At 41.1% G+C, this 19,552-nt stretch overlaps 1 protein-coding gene across 11 annotated transcripts in view; it reads left to right on the top strand.

Annotated features, from left to right (window-relative positions):
• Positions 1 to 19,552, top strand: part of WDR93 (WD repeat domain 93) — a 694,060-nt gene that overhangs the window by 334,317 nt on the left and 340,191 nt on the right. For all 11 annotated transcript variants that reach the window (XM_078683212.1, XM_078683218.1, XM_078683219.1 and 8 more), the window contains 2 exons: positions 9,915 to 10,098; positions 12,244 to 12,314. In XM_078683212.1, coding sequence (XP_078539338.1) covers positions 9,915 to 10,098; positions 12,244 to 12,314 — 255 coding nt within the window. The remainder of the gene's footprint in view (positions 1 to 9,914; positions 10,099 to 12,243; positions 12,315 to 19,552) is intronic.

Consider the following 19,552-nt stretch of genomic DNA (forward strand, 5'->3'; position numbering starts at 1 on the left):
GACACCAACAGTGGACATTTTTAGAACAAAATGTGAGGTTTCTGAATTTTGCCGGAAATTAAAATTGAAAGCCTTCTTCTCCAACCAGACCCCACCACCCAAAGAGGGAGACACTCAACTACGTTTAAAATCCAAATTCTGCCCACTGAATTCCCAGGTACCAATGGAAATTGGAACGTTTGAACAAGCCGTGATGAAAGAACTAGACACTTTGAGCAATGACTCCACAAAAACTTTTCAGAATATGACCAGACTTGAACGCCAAGCATTGAACAGTTTGAAGAATGACGAATCGATTGTGATAAAACCAGCGGACAAGGGGGGTGGAATAGTCCTGCTCAGTAAAGTCGGCTATCAACAACAATGTCTTGATCTCCTTTCGGACAACCGGTTCTATGAAGTAATAACAACAGATCCAACACCGAGGTTACAACGAATAATCGGATTAATGATAGTAGAGGCAGAAACCAATAATTGGATCACAAAAAAAGAAGGAGAATTTCTCATGACAAAAACACCAAGGACACCATATTTCTATTCCCTTCCAAAAATCCATAAAGCCCGCCAACCTCCTCCAGGCAGACCCATTGTCTCCGGCATTGGGTTTGTACTGGAACCATTATCACAATTTGCAGATGAATACCTAAAACCAATGGTACAACGAACACCGACCTACTTAAAAGACACGAGAGACCTCTTGAATCAACTTACACAGATAACCTATTCGATGATCTTAGTAGTATTGGACGTAGAAAGTCTATACACGAGCCTGCCACAAAAGAAAACTCTGGAAACTTTGGAAAATCTCCTATTTGAACAAGAGTGGAATTATAAGACACCACAACACTTTGTTCTAGAATGTTGCAATTTGGCATTGACAGAGAACTTCTTCGAATATGAGAATACAATGTACAAACAACGCCATGGTACTTCCATGGGGAGTACCTTTGCCCCTAGTGTGGCCGGACTCTACGTCAGCAATTTTGAAAAGCAATTCGTACATGCGCATCAGAACCCTTACCTACATCAGATTCATTTCTGGAGACGTTATATTGACGATATCCTTTTAATTTGGAAGGGTGATAACGAAAGCTTGATCAAATTCCACACTTGGTTAAACATGCAAGACGAATGGCTAAAATTTACCTACGTTGCTGACAAGAAAAGTATTGACTTTCTAGACATTACAATATTGGTTGAGGATAACCATTTACATACAAAAACATTCTTCAAACCAACGGCTAAAAATAGCCTTCTGTCATTTAACAGTTACCATCCGCGCCCACTAAGGGAAAACCTTCCCTATAGTCAGTTTCTACGGCTGCGGAGGAATTGTAGCAAAATATCAGACTACCAAAGCCAAGCTACTGATCTGTGCACAAAACTTGCAGCACGTGATTATCCGCAAAGAACCATCAGGAAATGCAAAAAAAGAGCGAGAAATAAGAACCGAGAAAACCTCCTTGAAGAAACAGTAAGATCAGAAGGAGAAAATCTCCTTACATGTGTCACCACATATAGCCCAGTGGCAAATAAAGTCAAGAAAATTATAAACAAACATTGGCGAATTCTGACCTCTGCAAGTATCACCTGGCCCAAACCTCGTTTTGCCAACAGAAGGACAATGAATTTGAAAGATCAACTAGTCCATACAAGACCCAAACCGCAGGCCCCACGAAGTCAAACTACCCTTTGGGACTTACCACCAATAATGGGGCATTTCCCTTGCGGGACCTGTTCAGTATGCCCATTAACAAAACCAACTAAGGAGTTGGAACTTTTGCCAAATTTCAAGTGGACAATACGGACCCATACGAACTGCAACACAAGTCATGTGATCTACATGATCACATGTCCCTGCAGTTTGAACTACATAGGAATGACGTGCCGCAAGGCGAAACAAAGAATCTGCGAGCATCGCGGTAACGTCAAATGTAGAAAAACGACAACGAAAATGGCCACACATTACTTGGAAAAAGGTCACACAGTGGATGACATACAGTGGCTAATTCTTGTAACACTGCAGATAAGAGATCATAATGCGGAACGTATACTATTTGAAAAGGAACAGAGATGGGTGCATCGATTGGGCACAGATGTACGAGGACTGAATGATAATGTGCCTTGGGCAAGTATGAATCGATAGAGATCATTAATACCCCTAATTAGAGCAAATATGTATAATCAACATTTACAGTAATCCACAAGATACAGACAATAATAGTACATCACTGAGGTATTAATCAGACAAAACACTGCTCCTGTCAGACCAATCCCTAAATAATATGTAAGAAATATGAAAGAAATCCCTTAAATATAGTTGTAAAAAACTTTATAAAGAATTGCGAACAAAAAATATTACATATACACCGTTCGCTGAACTATCTTATTATTAATAATTGTACCTAAACATAGACGAAATTAATTTCTGGGAGAAGTACTGAATAATTGCATGAAGTTCGTCTATTACATTAAATTTCTTCTATCACGCCAGTCTTTCCTTTAACCAACATAATAAAAGAGTCTGTCTTCGATTGCTATGAAGAAACAAGGAAGTAATAAGAGTGTCATTTAGCTGAGAAACCATACCGGGTCTCATTCGGCAGAGTCAGCACAAGTAGCGTATGACGGACCTAAAGGTAAAGAAAAGCGGAAAGGACTCTCCTAATAAGATAAGTACTTAAACAGTTTTTTAACTTTAACTTCATTTCTTATCAACCTCCCCTTTTATTAATTGTAGAGAGAGGCCGTCAAAGTGACTCTATGGGCACCCGAGGAAACACGTATTGAAACGTGAGGAGGTAGGTGAAATCTGCCTGGCCCCCTTTTAACAAACATACATAACGGTCGTTATAAACACAATAAACGTAGCGCCCTGATTAGTATAGCTTTGACGACCCCCATGACTAGAAGCTGGTCTATATTTACGAACTGAGCAGGCATACTTTGACTATAGAACTCAACAATACGAACTCTATTAACTGTTTACCATGCTAATTCCCAAATGGCCGTAGAGAGTGTGAGAATAGGTATTACCCTGTTGGGCGTCGAGGGCTGGAGAAAAATAGAGTAAGGACGCCAAAGAGTACATGTCTATCATAGTATTTACAAACGCTGAGTGAACAGGATTTTGAGTACTTACTGTATCTGTTAATTATTTGACAAAAATTTTATATTTTTTGCTTTCTGGGCTCTACAATGCCATTAGGAATATGGGTATTAAATGAACGACGAGATCTCAGGAAATTAATACATGCAAGTAGCTTTTTATAAAATCACAAATGGTCAACCGATATAATGAACAAACTATTCAAACATTCCAGTTTGTGATGGCTAGATAAAAGTATGTGGTTGCCTGAAGTAGGAGTGGTGGCAAGCTAGTGTTGGGCATAGTATGCAATGTTTTTAACCATTCACATATAGAATGTATTCACATAAAGATAAGACGTCCCCTTGATCCCTTCCCAAGGTAACACTGATTTATTTTTATAGGCATCAAAAGTGTGACTCCGATAAGAAGGGATAAAGTTATTTCCTTCCCACACGTACACCCTGGTCCTGAAGAAAGCCCATTGATCATTTGACGAAAGGGCGGAAACATGTCGACCTTTTTATAATCACGAAGACAGGTAGCGTAGAGAATCCTAATATTCTCATTGCGCATACCAAGAAGTTTTTCAACCCCATTAACCCTGAATCCAGTCTAATAAATACGTCCTCTGGATTCTGTGTTATTTTAAACATCACCACTTCCACTATCACTGGACACTACTGCACAACCTTGGATCAAAACCTCCTGGTGGAGGCTGCATATAAAAAAAAAACGATGATTATGCAGATACCCGAGTGCCTTAGCGGAGAACCAAGATATACCGCTACCTCACGTTGAACAACTCGAGTGCATGAGGGTTCTTTTACCAAGGGACGCAACGAATACCGAGCAATCCGGGTTCAGCAGGACAAGTGATCCACCACCCTTCTTGATAATTGATATAATATATCGCAACGCGCTCAAATGTTCCACATTTGAACTTATAGGGCTAAAAGGGGCGGAAATTCTTGGTTTCTGCTTTCAAGTAGAAAGCTCATTTTCTTTCTCAGGAGCTCTGATGTACCGCCCCCCAGGTACAAGTCTTAACTTTTTAGATACCCTTGGAGAAACACTAAGCACCTTAGTTATTAGATACTCCAAGTTTACACTACTGGGAGATTTTAATCCCCACCTAGAATCACAGCCCACCCCTGGAGCCAGAAACGTCTTAACAATTCTAAATACTTTAGGCCTTGATCAACGGATAGCTGGCCCTACACACTGCACTGGGCACACTCTCGATGGAATTGGTTCAAATTTCACTAAGTTAAAAGTTATTTCCCAGTCCTGTCAACCTGGTCCGACCACAAATTTATTCCATTCACAATAGGACACCATAGTTTAGATATCACAAAGGGTCCCGCATTAAACACCCAAAAAACTGTGCGAAAGTGAAACAAAATGCTAGCTAATCCGAATCTTCACACTGAAGCAGTTGGAGGCAGGCCCACCCTCACAGGAGATCCCTTATTAGACAGTCACTATCTTAACTCCTGGATGGCCTCACTTAGTGACATCCTTTCGCTGCCTTCCCCGCCGTACCGGAAGGCTACCAACAAAGTCTCTGACCCCTGCTTCACCCCAAAGTTGAGAGCACTACAAAGGCACAGTAGATGGCTGGAATGCAGATGAGAAAAAACTGTAAACTAGAAGAGCTTACCCTTTTTAAATCTGCTCTCAAATCTTAGCATCAGCAAATGAAAATCGAAAATAAATCCTATTTCACTACTCTAATTAGGCAGGCAGACTCTGATCAAAAGCAAAAAGAACTATTGATGGACAGAATGCAGAACAATGTCATACGTTTTTTTGCTCACCATGCCATTCCAGTTTGGACCCAGCCATTTGCAAATCAGTCTTGTCCCTGCGCCCAATGGGAACAGGCCAGCCCAAACTGCCAGGCCAGGTCCTCCCTGGACTGGATACAAGCATCCTAGGACTGGTTTCGGGGTTTCACTCCTCTTCAGCCAGGATAGCTTGATTCCAGTGGCATGGAGAGCACGGGACCCACTTCTGAGCATACCCGTCCCACTCGGGGTGCCAAATGCAAATTGATGGACAGAATGCAGAACAATGTCATACATTCACCCCAGTACAGAGATCTGGGGCTAAATCCATCGTTTTTTTTCTTTCTAACTGTCTAAACTGGGGTGGCATGGTGAGCAAAAGAATGATGGATTTAACCCAGATCTCTTGACTGGGGGTGAATGTTTTGATTTGTTCTGCATTCCGTCCATCACTTGTGAGACTCAGATCAAAGAACAATTTTTAAAATTGTGAAATCCTTTACGCACCCTAAGATACTTGAACACGAGATCCTGCCATCACAGACTCGTTGTGATCAAATTGCGGATTTTTTTTTACCGAAAGTCCAAAGTCTAAAAACAGATTTTAACATAATCTCTTCTCCGGGCTCTAAGGCATATGACTATGATGGCAGACCGGCTCTCAGATTTTTAAGGAGGTCAGTCTGCAACAGTCACGCCAAGCTATCTTCTCCTGTATGTCAGGTTCCCCTTTTGACCGGTACCCTCCAAAGATACTACATGCCATTATTGACATCATTAATCCAAGCATTTATAAAATAATTAACTCACGCCTCACTCGAGCAGGAGTACCATCAAATTGGAAAATTGCAGCAGTCAAACCACTTAAAAAAACAATTATCTGACCCTACTATTCTTTTGAACCTGCATCCAATCTCCCTTTTACCATGCCTCAGTAAAACCCTGAAAAACTAGTTAACACCCAATGAACCTCCTTCTTAGAAGAGGCTAATATTCTGCCCTCAAGTCAGTCCGGCTTTAGGCCCATGCATTCCACGGAATCAACACTACTATACACCACTGAAACGCTTACATTCGCTTTAGATCAAGGGAAAAATGCGGTGTTGATTATGTTGGGTCTATCAGCTGCATTTGACATCTCTCACATTGCCCTTGCTTGGCTGAAATCTTTTCTATCTAACAGAAAACAAATAGTCACCCTTGCCCACTATCAATCAGCGGAGAAACCCTCTTTCCCAACTTTCTTTAACATCTATATGGCCCCCCTGCTAGACCTGATATCATCGTTTAACATTGAAACCATCTCCTATGCAGATTATTCTCAGTTAATTCTAGTACTAGACAAAGATTCCACCAATGCAGAAGAGCATTTCCAACGCTGCCTTACTGCTGTATTTCATTGGATGCAATCCAACCACCTGAAATGCAACACCCAAAAAAACGAGATCATGTTGCTTGGTAAATTTAACACCTTCTCGCCCAGCCAGTGGTGGCCGAATGATATTCCTCCTCCGCCAAATACAGTGAATGTAGTGAGGAATTTGGAAGTAAAATTGACTCCTCATTATCCTTCCATCAACAAGTTCTCTCTGTGGCAAGGACATGTTTCCAGCTGGTAGAATCTCTTTAAACGTTTTTTGATTTATTACCTGCTGTGGCTAGAAAGGCATTTGCAGTGGCTCTGATTACGTCTAGACTAGACTACTGTAACAGCCTATACGCAGGAGCCAATAAGTCTGTCTTGAAGAAACTACAGGTAGTTCAACATGCGGCTGCTCGCCTTGTTCTAAAATTACCTCGAGCCTTAGCAGCCTTAACATCTTTACACTGGCTGCTCATACATAAAAGAATTCTCTTCAATATCCTGGTTATCACTTACAGAGCCTTTAGGTCACCAGGACCAGTATCTTAGGCCCAGAGTTAAACCGTATGTGGCACTGCGCGTCTTAAGATCCTCATCAGCAAATCTCCTCCCAGCTTCAATCTCATTTCTAAAGGGGGCAAATCAGTGGCAGTCCTAGGGACCAAAGCCGAAAACTCCCTACCCTTCCATCTCGGGTTCTCTCAGACCGAATCTATCTTCATGAAATCCCTGAAAACTTGGATTTTTGGAGCCTCAGACACTTTTGTTTTCTCACTCATCTGATCTGGTAGATTATCCCACTGCCCTGCTCTCTACACTCACTATATTGATCAATGCATTGTTAGAGCCCCACTTTCTCCTTCATGCTAAGAAAATTGAATGCTTCTAACCATTTGCCGGTCAGCCTTAAACAGAGTGGGTTGAGAGTACAGTAGTGTATACAAAACACACATAACCCCAAACTACCGAGAATGGCACCTTCTCCTCCTGGGCTTGATTTTAATTATTTACTTTTCCGAAATTGTGCACCAGGAATTATGAAGTTGCAGCCAAGTCTTGCTACTCTAGCAATTGGGCCCGAGGGAGATTGCATGTGGACCATTACATTAGAGTTTAGGAATAGTTCTGAAAAATAAGCCACTGTTTCCTGGCACCTTTCCTGACCCATCCTGCATTCGAGGTCGGTTGTTGTGATGCATAGCCTCCTTCTGTTCCTACCTTAACCATGCTTGCACCCGGACATTAGGGGCTTTGCACTGGGCTGATAGATAATGGGGAAGATAAGGATTGCGCATCTTGGAAGGTGATATTACCTTCACTGCTCATTCTTTCACAGAAGGTGAACCCCCAATACAAAATGCTGCACTTGTGTAGGGCCATAGTAGAATTCATCTCTTGAAAATCTGGAGAAGAATTCCTGTTATTTATCAGGGGCCTGGATGGATAAAAATCCCAATATTTAATCTTGACATTTAATACACAGTACTTAGCGTCCCCTTCTATAAAACCACACTTTGTGCCCAGCCACATGAAGGATTTCAGACGAACATCACTAAGCCTCCTCTTGCTTCTCTCAATTGGCTCTTCATTTGGGTATCATCCATCCAGTTTGTTCCATACTTTCAAGCTCAACCATGACAAGAAACACAGGAAAGACATTTTAGGCGCCTTAACATAACACTCTACTTATGCCGGGAGTCTAAATAAGGAGTCTTCGCGAGTGGGTGCCTATCTCCTTTTTCACCTTCAGACTCTTGATATAAGGGAATGTACTGAGCTTTAAATATTTCGGACTCATTATTCTTAAACATAGCTCATGCAGGACACAAGCTTCATTAATCCTGAATTATGGTGTCATCAGAAGGTTCAGTGAAACTCTCCTGAACTGACAGCTCATTTGGGCCATTGTGGATCCATGCCGTAACCTGGATTTTGACTGATTGTTGCCTTACACTGCAGCTATCTTGCGCCTTCCATGACTGCTGTGGGCATCTTCTACATTATATAAGTTAGGTTCTGCAAGCATTAGTGATCATTTCAGCTTTATCAAAGACTTCACTTTATCTGGGCTCGTTTGTGCCCCAACCAGGCCATATTTTGCCTACTCTCCTCCTATGAGGACCTAGTTTGTCAAAGACACGCCCAGGCTTGCAGGATAATTTGGCATGGATTCAGCCACTCATAGGATTGATGGGTAATACATCCATTAGGAAGGCTCAAAATGATGCAATAGCAAATTCAGTTTCCTTCAATTGTTTGGGGCACATAAGACTGAACCAGCGGTACTGCAAACCTGCCATTGGAGCTCACAGATGAATTATAATATTTCCAACCCTGCATTAAAGAGACAATCTAATGGACTTCTTCATTTGTTTCCATGAGTGAGAGTAGCACATACACAATCCTTCTGAGTGTCATTCTGACCGAGATACTGTTCTTCCATTTGAAGCATAGGTTCTTGTGAAGTTTACCACTTAGAAGACGAGCCAAGTCCAAATTAAATGTACCCATCAAATGATGGATTTTCTAACCTATAATCCTTAGGTTCTTATTCGCAGAGAAAAAGATGATCATTGGTGTGCAGCGCTCCATAATGTTATTGTTTTCTTTAAATCTGAATACAGATATTTCTTTTTAGATTTTTGTTGGGTATGAGTGCAGAAGCTCTATAGATTTCATTAAAAATATGGAAAATTCACTTAGCAGGCTCCCATTTCCCATTGGGTTAAATACTACCCCTCCCTTTACCACGAGATCCAATGATTTCCAATCAATGGTATTAAATACCTACTCCATCAAATCAAAGGCATGCGTTTATTTATTTCTCACATGGGTAGGACATTCATTTTGGTCCTAAAACATCCTGCGACCATTACTCTCTAAGTGCAAGCTACAGATCAGTTACCCAGTTTGACCAGGCAGTTTATTTGTGACCTCTTCACTGATATCTGAAGTGGTCAATGTTAGTACCTCTTTAGAATACATCCTGTTTGGCAATCTTCCAAAATTGTTGGGAATTAAATGAAGTTTGACAGCAGTATTTCTGGTATTTCTAGTTCTTGGTAAAATGATTGGAGAGGAGCCTGTGAGTTCAGTGGCGTGCTGCGAGTGTTCATAAACGTACAAGGCAAACCATGCCTTGATCACCTCACTACCCCACTCTTTGCATTGCATTTACTCCTGTATAATACTATACAAACATGAGGTATTACTACACGTGTGTAAATTGATGTAAGCCCAAACGGTCACCATCTGTGAATGCTTTTTTCAAACGCAGATCCAGCCGTTTTGGATCTTGAAAGTACTCTTACAACAGAACATGGCTTTGTGACCCCAGCCCGGTAGGTTTTGAACTTGGAAGGGAGCTAGTGGATTTAGAATGGTGGTTTATAAAGCTGAGTAACTTTTACAGATGCATACTTTGTGAATCAGCCACAAACATGAATTAATATGCAGTGGCTTTTTATCACAGGAAAAATAGATATACAACAAAATCAGCCTCCTGGCAAACAATGAGACCTTAATAAAAACATTGGAAACACTTTTATTTCAAGTATGTAGAACCTCGTGTCAGGAAATAAAATACAGTAGGGTTAAGATTACATTTTGAAAGCAAGTTACAAGTGTGTATCCTCTAATGATAGGCCGCTGTTGTTTATATATTCCCAAACAGGAAGCTCCTTTAAAAGTCCACAGGACGCTTTGCAGAAGTCTGATGACTACAGTGTGATTGGTTCTGGCCATAATCATGTGATCAGTGCTCACCAGTGGGAACAGCAGGAGGCGATATTTTGCCATAAATTCAGAAAGTATCTTGAAAAGGAAAATCTTGAAGTGCAACAAGGCCTCAAACCCAGGTACTGAGGCAGGGATGGCTAACCCGACCATTGCTTTGGTTATACTAAAACACTACTATTTTGGTAAAGGTGTCGTGTCTTTTTAGTTGTCTTCTAAAACATATATATATATATATATATATATATATATATATATATATAAAATAAATATATCGTAATTATCAGAGAGACAAGAGTCGAGTGATTTAATTGCAGTGTTATCTTGGTTTAAGATCATAAATATATAGAAGGTTGTATTACAAATTCAATAGTAACAAAAATAGCAATTTCTACATGTTTTGGATGGTTTTGTAACATGCTCGAGTTAATTTTAAAGTATATTGTGTGTTTCTTTCATCGATTTTGTCTTTTATAACTGCTGATTGTAAATAATTCGCCCAATGCATACTTTGAATATTTCCAATAGTGAATTTAATAGGATCAAATGTCTCTTTGAAATTAATTAATTAATGTTGATACCTTGGTACAAACATGTCTCTATTTTTTCTTAGACGTTTACATCATAAGTAATTGTAACATGCTACAAACGTCCTATATCTAAAGTGAAATCCCTTTTCGGGTTGCATAGTAATACATTTGAAACTCATTTTTTCTACCTCTGAATAATGACGGATGATTTAAGCTTCTCCTTATTAGAGCCTATATGCAGATGCAGATATTTCTGAACTACATCTCCTCCAGTGAAACAGTGCTCTGATTTCGGTTCTCTTATTATTCTGACTGAATTCATGAAGAAAGGAACATCTATGAATGACAAGAAAGAAAAAAAGTAATTTAAAACAATTTAAATTAGCAAACGTAAATTAACTTTTTCAGATCACAAAATATCAACAAAAATAGGCTAACAATAAAAATGCGGTTCAGATTAAAAGACATTTTTTTGGGGCCTTCGATTATCTTTTTTCCCCCGACTACATTTTCTCGTGTAGGCCCTCGAGGTCTCCACTGGTCACGACTTTCACCTCAATGCAACACTCTGCCAGCCAAAGCAAGCAGGCAATCTCTGTTAAAGTCTGGTTTATATTCTTAAATTCTCGTTTGACTGCCCTGCCTTCCACCTTCCGGTGGAAGCCTTGCTCATGCTGTCGCCCTTGGCCGACAGAACTATGGTGTGCTCGTTGCTCTGGGAGCCTCAGTGGCCTTTGTGGGATTGGGCAGTACTCCTAAGAAAACCATGGGGTTGCAGGGGGTGCGCTGAGAGAAAGACAGGATTTGAGGATGCCTTTGCCATTTGATGCAGTTTTTGGGCATATAGTCTATACTGTGCATAGGATATGTGCTTTAAAATGTTTCCCTCCTTCCCTCTTTCTACTCTCCCTCAATTCCTACCTCCCTTCCTCGACTCCTTGTGGAGATATTCTCCGGCATATGAAACAACCACGAAATCTGAACTAGGTCCGTCGGGGATGAAACTACATTTTTCATACTATGGCAGGGACTATGGCAGTGCATGGGTCTGTGACTGATGTCCCAGGCATATGAAGCCTGAACGTGTGTGTTTAACGTTACATCTGGCTGTCGATAGAGCTTCATAGTGTTATATTGTTTTGTTTCTAATGTTAAAAAACTTCCCAAGTCATACATGCAAAATACTTATTTACCAGTTGACAATCTTAATACAATAGTTTTTCAAAACATAATATTTTTTAATATTCGAAACTAATAATCAAATCCACAAAATTGAGAAGAAAAAATGTAAAGGAAACAGGTCAACATAATAAGTATGATTACAGAACCTTATTCAGTAGTTTATAACTAGTTACTCTGAATTCACAAGTTGTGTGATAGGCTACATTGGTAGTCTCCAGAACTGGTGTTGGGGTTCTCAGCACACAAATTCAGACTAAATGATGTCCTCGTACATTAAATGTGGAGATATACTTCGCATTAGAGAACGGGTGTTTTGTATGCTCCTATGGAATCGAGTTGAAACAGTCCGGTATACAGAGGAACTGAGATTCATAATGCTATACGCCCCTGTACTTGTATTGCAATCATTTTCACCCAGGGTGCATGGAGCTCAAAATGTCAATGATAGTGAAATAATAGAGGCAATAGAAACGTACCCGAAATGTGATTAGCGCACGCACATTAACATTTTCATTTTTTGTCTGTTACATTATTTATTTTGTATTTTTATCCCAGCCGAGGATCGTTTCATTTTCTTCTGCCTTGCAAGGTGTTACAGATCGGAGGTGAAAGCAAAGTTCCAGCAGGTGAGCAGGAAACAGTTTGAGCTTCTTATTTGGACAGACTGTGTGGCAGTCTTTCTTTTAAAGAGCAGTAATTATCTGGAACTCATTACCGTTGCGAATCCTTTTGCTTTTCTACATTTTCTGGTGGAAACTTATTGTAATATTAGCAGCTTCTGTTATCAGTTCATATATTTTTGTTCTCCTTGTTATACATAAGAGGTTATGATATTGCTTTAACCCATAAGAGACTATTTTCTGCTTCATTTTTCTGTCTGACATGTTATGATTAACTAGACTGCTATATCAGCGGTTCAGCAGTCCAAATATACACCCCTAAAATCCAAACGTGCCACTCATTGGATCTCACAGTCAAATGTACTGAGGAACATTGAGTACGACACTACATGGAAAACCCAGAGACAAAAGACGCAATTACAGTACAAATGTTTCTGTCTCGGAACCCTGCACAACGGCCTCCCATTTGGCCAGTGTTTATGGCCTGGCTTGACAGCATAGCGGTCGCCAGAAAATTATGTCAGAATCACCGAGAGAGGGGCTTTGGCTCTGCCCATATGTCGGGAGTCAGGGGTGCATATTTTGAGTGGGAGAAGTTGGATGTGCTCTTCCACAAAAAAGTGCTTTTATCATTTTGCTTATTTATCCTGCCGCATGAGCTTGAACTTTCAGGAGCACACTCATGACATTATAATGCTGTTAAAGTATCTTAAATAAAAACAATTGTTCTGTTGGGGACACAATTACATTGAAAAACGTATTAAATACATACAAGGAAACAATATATCCAATGAAGGATCTATCAGAAAGACGGACACTGACCACAATGAAAGAAAAAGAAAAATCTTTTGCATTTAACCTTTAAATGGATTAAATTCAAAATGACTTAGACAAGCTGTCCAAAAACAAACAAAACATAAAGTGAGTGAGTCGTGACTGGTGACTGAGTGTTCCAAATGATTAAACAAATACACAGTAAATCATAAATATAGATAAAACAATACATCAAGAATTACCACTGTAAATCACAATAGTTTCAGGAAGACAAATTATTTCTTTAGTTCGTTGGGACTCTGTGCAGACGGATATATAGAAAGAACGTCGACGTTTCGACCCTATGTGGGATGCGCTGATTATGTGCATCTATGGCGGGTCTTCATCAGGACTGGAATATAATAGGAAAGCCTTGATCAATGTAGGTGTGTCATTCGTCAGTTCTTCAACTTGAGGAGGAGATTGTCAGCCCTCCACTCCCCCCCCACCAATGCTTGCCTCTGGGGAGATGTGAGCACATTCTTTCATCGTTCAGTTTGTCGGACCCCTTATAAGTGCTTTAATATCATGCACATCAGTTTGCTGCCTCCAGGTGGGTTCTGTTAATGGTCCTCGAGTTGTTTATTATCTGGGTCCGTGGGTATTGATTCTCGTGGCTTCTGCGGTCGCAGGCCTTTCCATTCAGTGTCCTTTGAATTGCTCTCCTCACCCTCTCACTTGGTCATTTGTTTCAGTCCATAAGTCCTCAAGATGCCCAAGACCAATGCAGCAATTACTTTGTCGGACATTTGATAGAACTTGTTTAGAAGTTCAAATACTATGCTAGAAGGAAAGGAAGCAGCCACCGGTTCCTTATTTTGCTTTGGCAGAACTTGTCCATCATTGGCCAAAATTGTTGGTGTCTGGCTAACGTGGCCGGTGCGAGATTTCGAAAGAGAGTACATGAAAAAAACGGAATGTTATTTTTTTCTTGTTCTCTTGTTCTCTTGCAGCTTTTAACACTCTTTAGTTTCATGGTCACGGAATTTTAACTAAAACAGCCCATGACCTACTTTCTTCTCCACTGTTCCGCGGGCCTCTTCTTGCCCCTTCCCCCCCTCCCCCATCTTTGTCTTCTGACGTTTTCTCGTTTTTAAAATTATTTTTAGTACATTAATATAATTGTGTTTCAACTGTTCATGTTTTTTATTAGAGCAAACTTTATTTCTATGAACTTGTTTTTATACTGATGAGTTTTTAATTAGTTGCGCTCTTAGAAATCGATTTCTATCGTTTTGTTTTTTTGTGATTTTACATACTACAATCCCCTTTAATGCCTTTCACCTATTGGCGGAATTTAGCAGGAGCTTCCAAGGAGTCGGGCAAAGAAATAACATTCCAGAATAAACTTCTGCTGATAAATATGAGTTGTTTAATCTTCGATAGGAGGACCAACAAACACAGACATCCACACGGTCCAAAGGATCAGCTGTACTGGCATCTCAAAGATAAACACCCTGGAACCCCACAACATTCGAATACTAGAACCCCACTTACAAAATCGAAGTGCATAACAAGCATTGGTAAAATGAACAAAGAGGAACAGCAAAGTATATATTACTCTGGACCAGCTTCATTCCCGTTTATTACAGAGCTTGTGCTTATTGATACCACATACTCATGAATAGGTGGCATGCTTCAATCCCTTTGTGTGCTTACCTTAGCCTATTTTTTATTGGACCCCAGCTCTAAGGTTATTGGAAAAGGTTTGGCTTTTTTCTTACTGTTATTCTGTCCCTCTCCTCCTTTCTTCAGCTATACAAAGCTCTTGTTTTAAGCCACATACATCCTGGTACTCTCCATGACCAGCACCTGACCCACTTAACCCATGCATTTTAAGCACACCTTTGCTCTCATTGTTACCACTGATATTAAGTTGCTCCTGAACATCCTGGTGTGCATGCAGAGCAAATATGCAACACTCGCGGAAGAGATATTGGATTTATTTACTAGAAAGAAAATTCAGCTGTTATTAAAGTCTAGTCCGATATAACCTAATCGAACCCCCATACAGCAAGCCTAACCCAAACCCCTCACAGCAGGCCCAGCAGGCACCATGAGATCGGGCAAAGAAAGAAGGAGCGTTTCATCCGCAGTGACCAACGGAAGAAGAAAAGCAAGATACTTAAAGTACCTTCTGATAGTCTTGAGAAATCAACAAGTCATTTGAAACCTGACAAAACTCTCGAGGATGATATCCTAGTCATTTTGGCCAGGGACACCGGAGTAGATGGTCCGGGGCCAGACCAGACCAACCCACAAACTCATATCATGCAAAAACCAAAAAATCCCTGCTTCCAACCGAAAATTTACACCAAATTTGTCTTTGTAAAAGACGCTGGGGCAGTGCTAAACCACATGAGCAGCACGCAGAAGGGCCTTCCTTCCCCTCTGCACCCGGAGGTAATTGTCTTGACAAAACATGATGTCACAGAACCAGGAAGAAACTCTCCATCGGTATCGACATCGGTATCGACAACGGCAACTCTTCTGGACAACGAAAGTCAAGCACAGACCTACTGGGACTCTACCTTTAAACCAACTACAGTAGCAAACATCGTTGAATGTACTGAGACCGATGGAGTGAAACCCACGCGGCAAATCAACTCATCAGAGGCCGACATGGATGTAAGCGTAAAAAGAGGCCTTGGAGCTGGCGTGCACGACGCCCAAGGCAATGAGATATCTCTCTATGAGCGCTATGATCTCTTAAAACAACCTTCACCACAACATCAATCTCACCACTCCATACCAGCAAAAAAATCGGAGTTGGTGCCCTTTGATCAAACCCTGGAGCAAATTACTCCGCCTCGATCCAGCCTCTGTGGCACAAGCCGGATTGAGCGGGCCCCACCACTTAGTGTAACCAGTGATGTGCCGAAACTAAATACCCTATCTCAAGCTAGGCTCTCAGATTCAATTACAATTCTGCACTTGGGCCCAGCAACTACAAACAAGCCAACCTCAACACGCCATCACCTATTAAATAGTCAAGAGAGCGCCAACACAACCAGTGAGCAAGAAAACGGCGGGGGATTGATCCACAATCAATTCACTGAACAAACCCTAATTGCAAACACAAATGTAAACTGGCAACAAACCAAAACTGTTTCTCCAGAAAAGATTGCCTTTAACAAACAGCAGGTTCGCTCGCCGGGGGAACTTGGAATTAACTCATTCTCCCTGACAACTGAAGAATGGGAGATAATGGTGGATACATACTCTCAGGGAAAAGGAGTTATACCGCCTCAAAACATAGAAACCAATCCAGATTTTCTACCAAAGGCTCAAAAGACAGAAGAGAGCGGTCTCTGGGCGTCACTTTTAAACACCATGAATCTCGTGACAAAAGCAATGGAATACCATTCGGATAAAATGGACATCCAACTAAATTTGCTGTCCCGCTTAACCACTCATGTCATTAATATCGACTCTAAGTTACTAGATTTGAATGAGCTGATCAAAAGAGCTCAATCACAAACCACAATCAGCCCACCGAGCTGTACATGTTATTCTATTATCGACAAACTATCTATCTTACCAGACGTAATGAGTGAACTTTTAACAGACTTCAAGTCCGTAAACAACTTACAAAGAGAAGCGTGGGTAACAGCAGGTAAGGAGAGGAAAACACCAGACTCTGAAGCAAGGAAAAAAACGGAGGTCGTGTCCACTCTCAATTCTAGTATGGTCCTAAACAAATCAAATGGCCAACTCAAGGACTCGAATGAACTGAGACTTCAACAAGCAGGATGTCCACCCGTCCACCGGCAAGAAGAACTCCAGCAGGTCAAGACTAGAGAGCTACCCACAATCGTCGAAAGCAAGGATCAACCGGGTACCAGACTAATGTCGGCTAAACAAAGAAGGAAAATGAAGAGAAAAGGGAGAAACAAGACAGGCTCCATTAAAAATTATTTTCTAGAAGTAAACAAATCATTGTCAGAACTAGAGAAGGATCTAGGAAGTATGAAGGTCAATACAAGCCCCAGGGCTGGGGAGAATATCCATCCCGCTCCCGCTCTCATAGGTCCAGAGGCAACCTCCCTAAAGAGCAAGGATATAGAAGCACAGACCATAAAGAGGCCAGACGAAGAAGATCGAAAATGCGATGTCTCGAGGGCGACGAATAAAAGCGCAAAACCCCCCATACTTCACCAAATGGTGGATCCACCATCACCTCACAATTTGGTCGCCCAACCTATTCAAGGATCTAACCCCTGGAATCCGGCTACCAGCATTTTCTCGACAGATATTAAAAAAGAACCCAACGTAAAGTTTGACACGGAATCACTGATCCGGAGAGCACAAGTCTCCGGACCAGTCAAAAACATAGCTCTCATGACAAATCCTGGTCCATCCCTGGAGAATCACAAATATGATCCCTGCGACTCAACAGCTAATTCGGGCCCAACAAATGAGAGAGAGCAGGGCTTACAAGCTTATGATAGACATCAAAGTTTGGAAGGTGTAATAAACCATGAACAACGACAGGAGGCTACCATCGATGACGAGTATAAAACAATACTCTTCATTCCTGACTACAGATCTAAAGGCCGTGAGGATATTCTAAACCGGAGCAATATCCTTCGAGTGTTGAACTCGATTGCATCCTTAAGTACACTCACTACCCAAAATCTGGAAACTGTTGAATTTACTACAATCAAACATCTATCTGAGCAGGAAATAACAAAAACAATTTGGAACACAGGAGAACTGGGGAAGAAAATCCTAAAGGAAGAAAATCAATTAAAAGTATGGGGGATTCGAATTATACCATACCTCACCCCGGGATATCCGGTTCCACTACTCCGCAATCTCCAAGAAAAAGTTAATACAACTACGAGCAAACGCCAGCCAGACATACTCAGAAAATCTATATTGAGAGGAGCACGCGGAAGCTCAGTTGAACGAAAGACCGGAGCACCCCCTCCGGAAAAAAACAGGATCCCATATCAAGAATGGGACTGGATGGCAAAAACAATCAACATCAGACCGTCTGTTCGTTGACAAATTGAGGAGAGAAACAGCTGCACCCCAAACACAAAACCGTTACTAAAACTGTGTTCCTGGAACATAAACGGATTAGGATCAAAAACGGCAAATAAAGATCTACTTAGCAGAACCATTTCATCTTCAAGGTTACAAAACATTTCATCTCCCAGCAAGGAGAATTTCAAAGTTTGGCCACGAGAAAGGTGGCTTAATGATATTCACCTCGATACAAACAATAAATAATGCAAAAGAACTTCTCAATAAAAACACTTCGGGGATAGAAAACGGGATCATTGCAGTCCAGCTGGAAATAAAAACATCAGGAACCATTAGGCAGGAACTAACCCTGGTTAACATCTACCTGCACCCAAAAGGCAAAAAAAGTGGGGTGAAACACCTGGTGACAGAATTGACTAAATTAATAACAGAAGCGGAAAACTCGAACCTTATTGTCTCAGGAGACTTTAATATGTTCCTTTCGAAGTCAACTGGTAAGAATCCGCCAATGGAAGAACATCTGCTGACCAGGGGGATTCCCACACTGGAAGTGTGTCCATGGGGCAGTTTGTCAAATCTATCAAAAAGATTAATGGAAGATTTGTCAAACCTGGGCCTGATTTCGATAAATGGCCGATCGCCGGGGGACAGACCACAAGCGGCAACTTTTTACAACACGTCCGCCAGCTCGGCGATCGACTACACCTTCCTATCTTTTGCAATGTTTACATTAGTTCAAGCCTTCAAAATAGGCACACTCGACTGCAGTGACCATCTCCCGCAAGAATTGACACTAAGGGCGCAAGGGACAGCTCTAACATTTCCCACCAATGGCCCAAAGTTACTGACCTCAACAAAATGCAAAAGAATTAAGTGCAATATCAATGACCCGGAACGACTAGCAAAAGAAGCGAAGCTGTGCTGGGAAAGTGCTGTAGACTCGAATGCTGGTCATATTACTGCCTGGGAGACCTTCCTGAAAACCTTCGGCTGTTTGAATGTTAAGTCCAATCTCTTACGAGAAAACGACATACGGACAGGCCAACAAACAATTACCAGTACCAGTAGTGACTCAAAAACACAATCTCAGACTCTTCTATTCCTTAATTTAAGGGCAATAAAAACGGCCATAAATAGAACACTCCGTGAGCTGCGGAACCCTAGGAGTGATACCAACCTATTGACCAACCTGAGATCATTGAAGTGTCAAAAGAACAAAATCCTGTGGCGAATCTAGCAGGAGTCCACTGAACAAACTTGGGCCAAATTGCTGTATGATTAAAAAAACAACAGTGCAAGATTCTGGAAAACTATCAATATAATAGAGAACCCGAACGCCCGCGGCGTGAATTCCTACATTACTGAGGACACATGGGCAGATTTTCTCTTTAAACACTTCAATGACGAAGGCCAATGCAAAAACCAACAAAGCCCAAAAT

Source organism: Lissotriton helveticus, chromosome 3_1, assembly GCF_964261635.1.
Source record: "Lissotriton helveticus chromosome 3_1, aLisHel1.1, whole genome shotgun sequence".
Taxonomy (NCBI): Eukaryota; Metazoa; Chordata; class Amphibia; order Caudata; family Salamandridae; genus Lissotriton; species Lissotriton helveticus.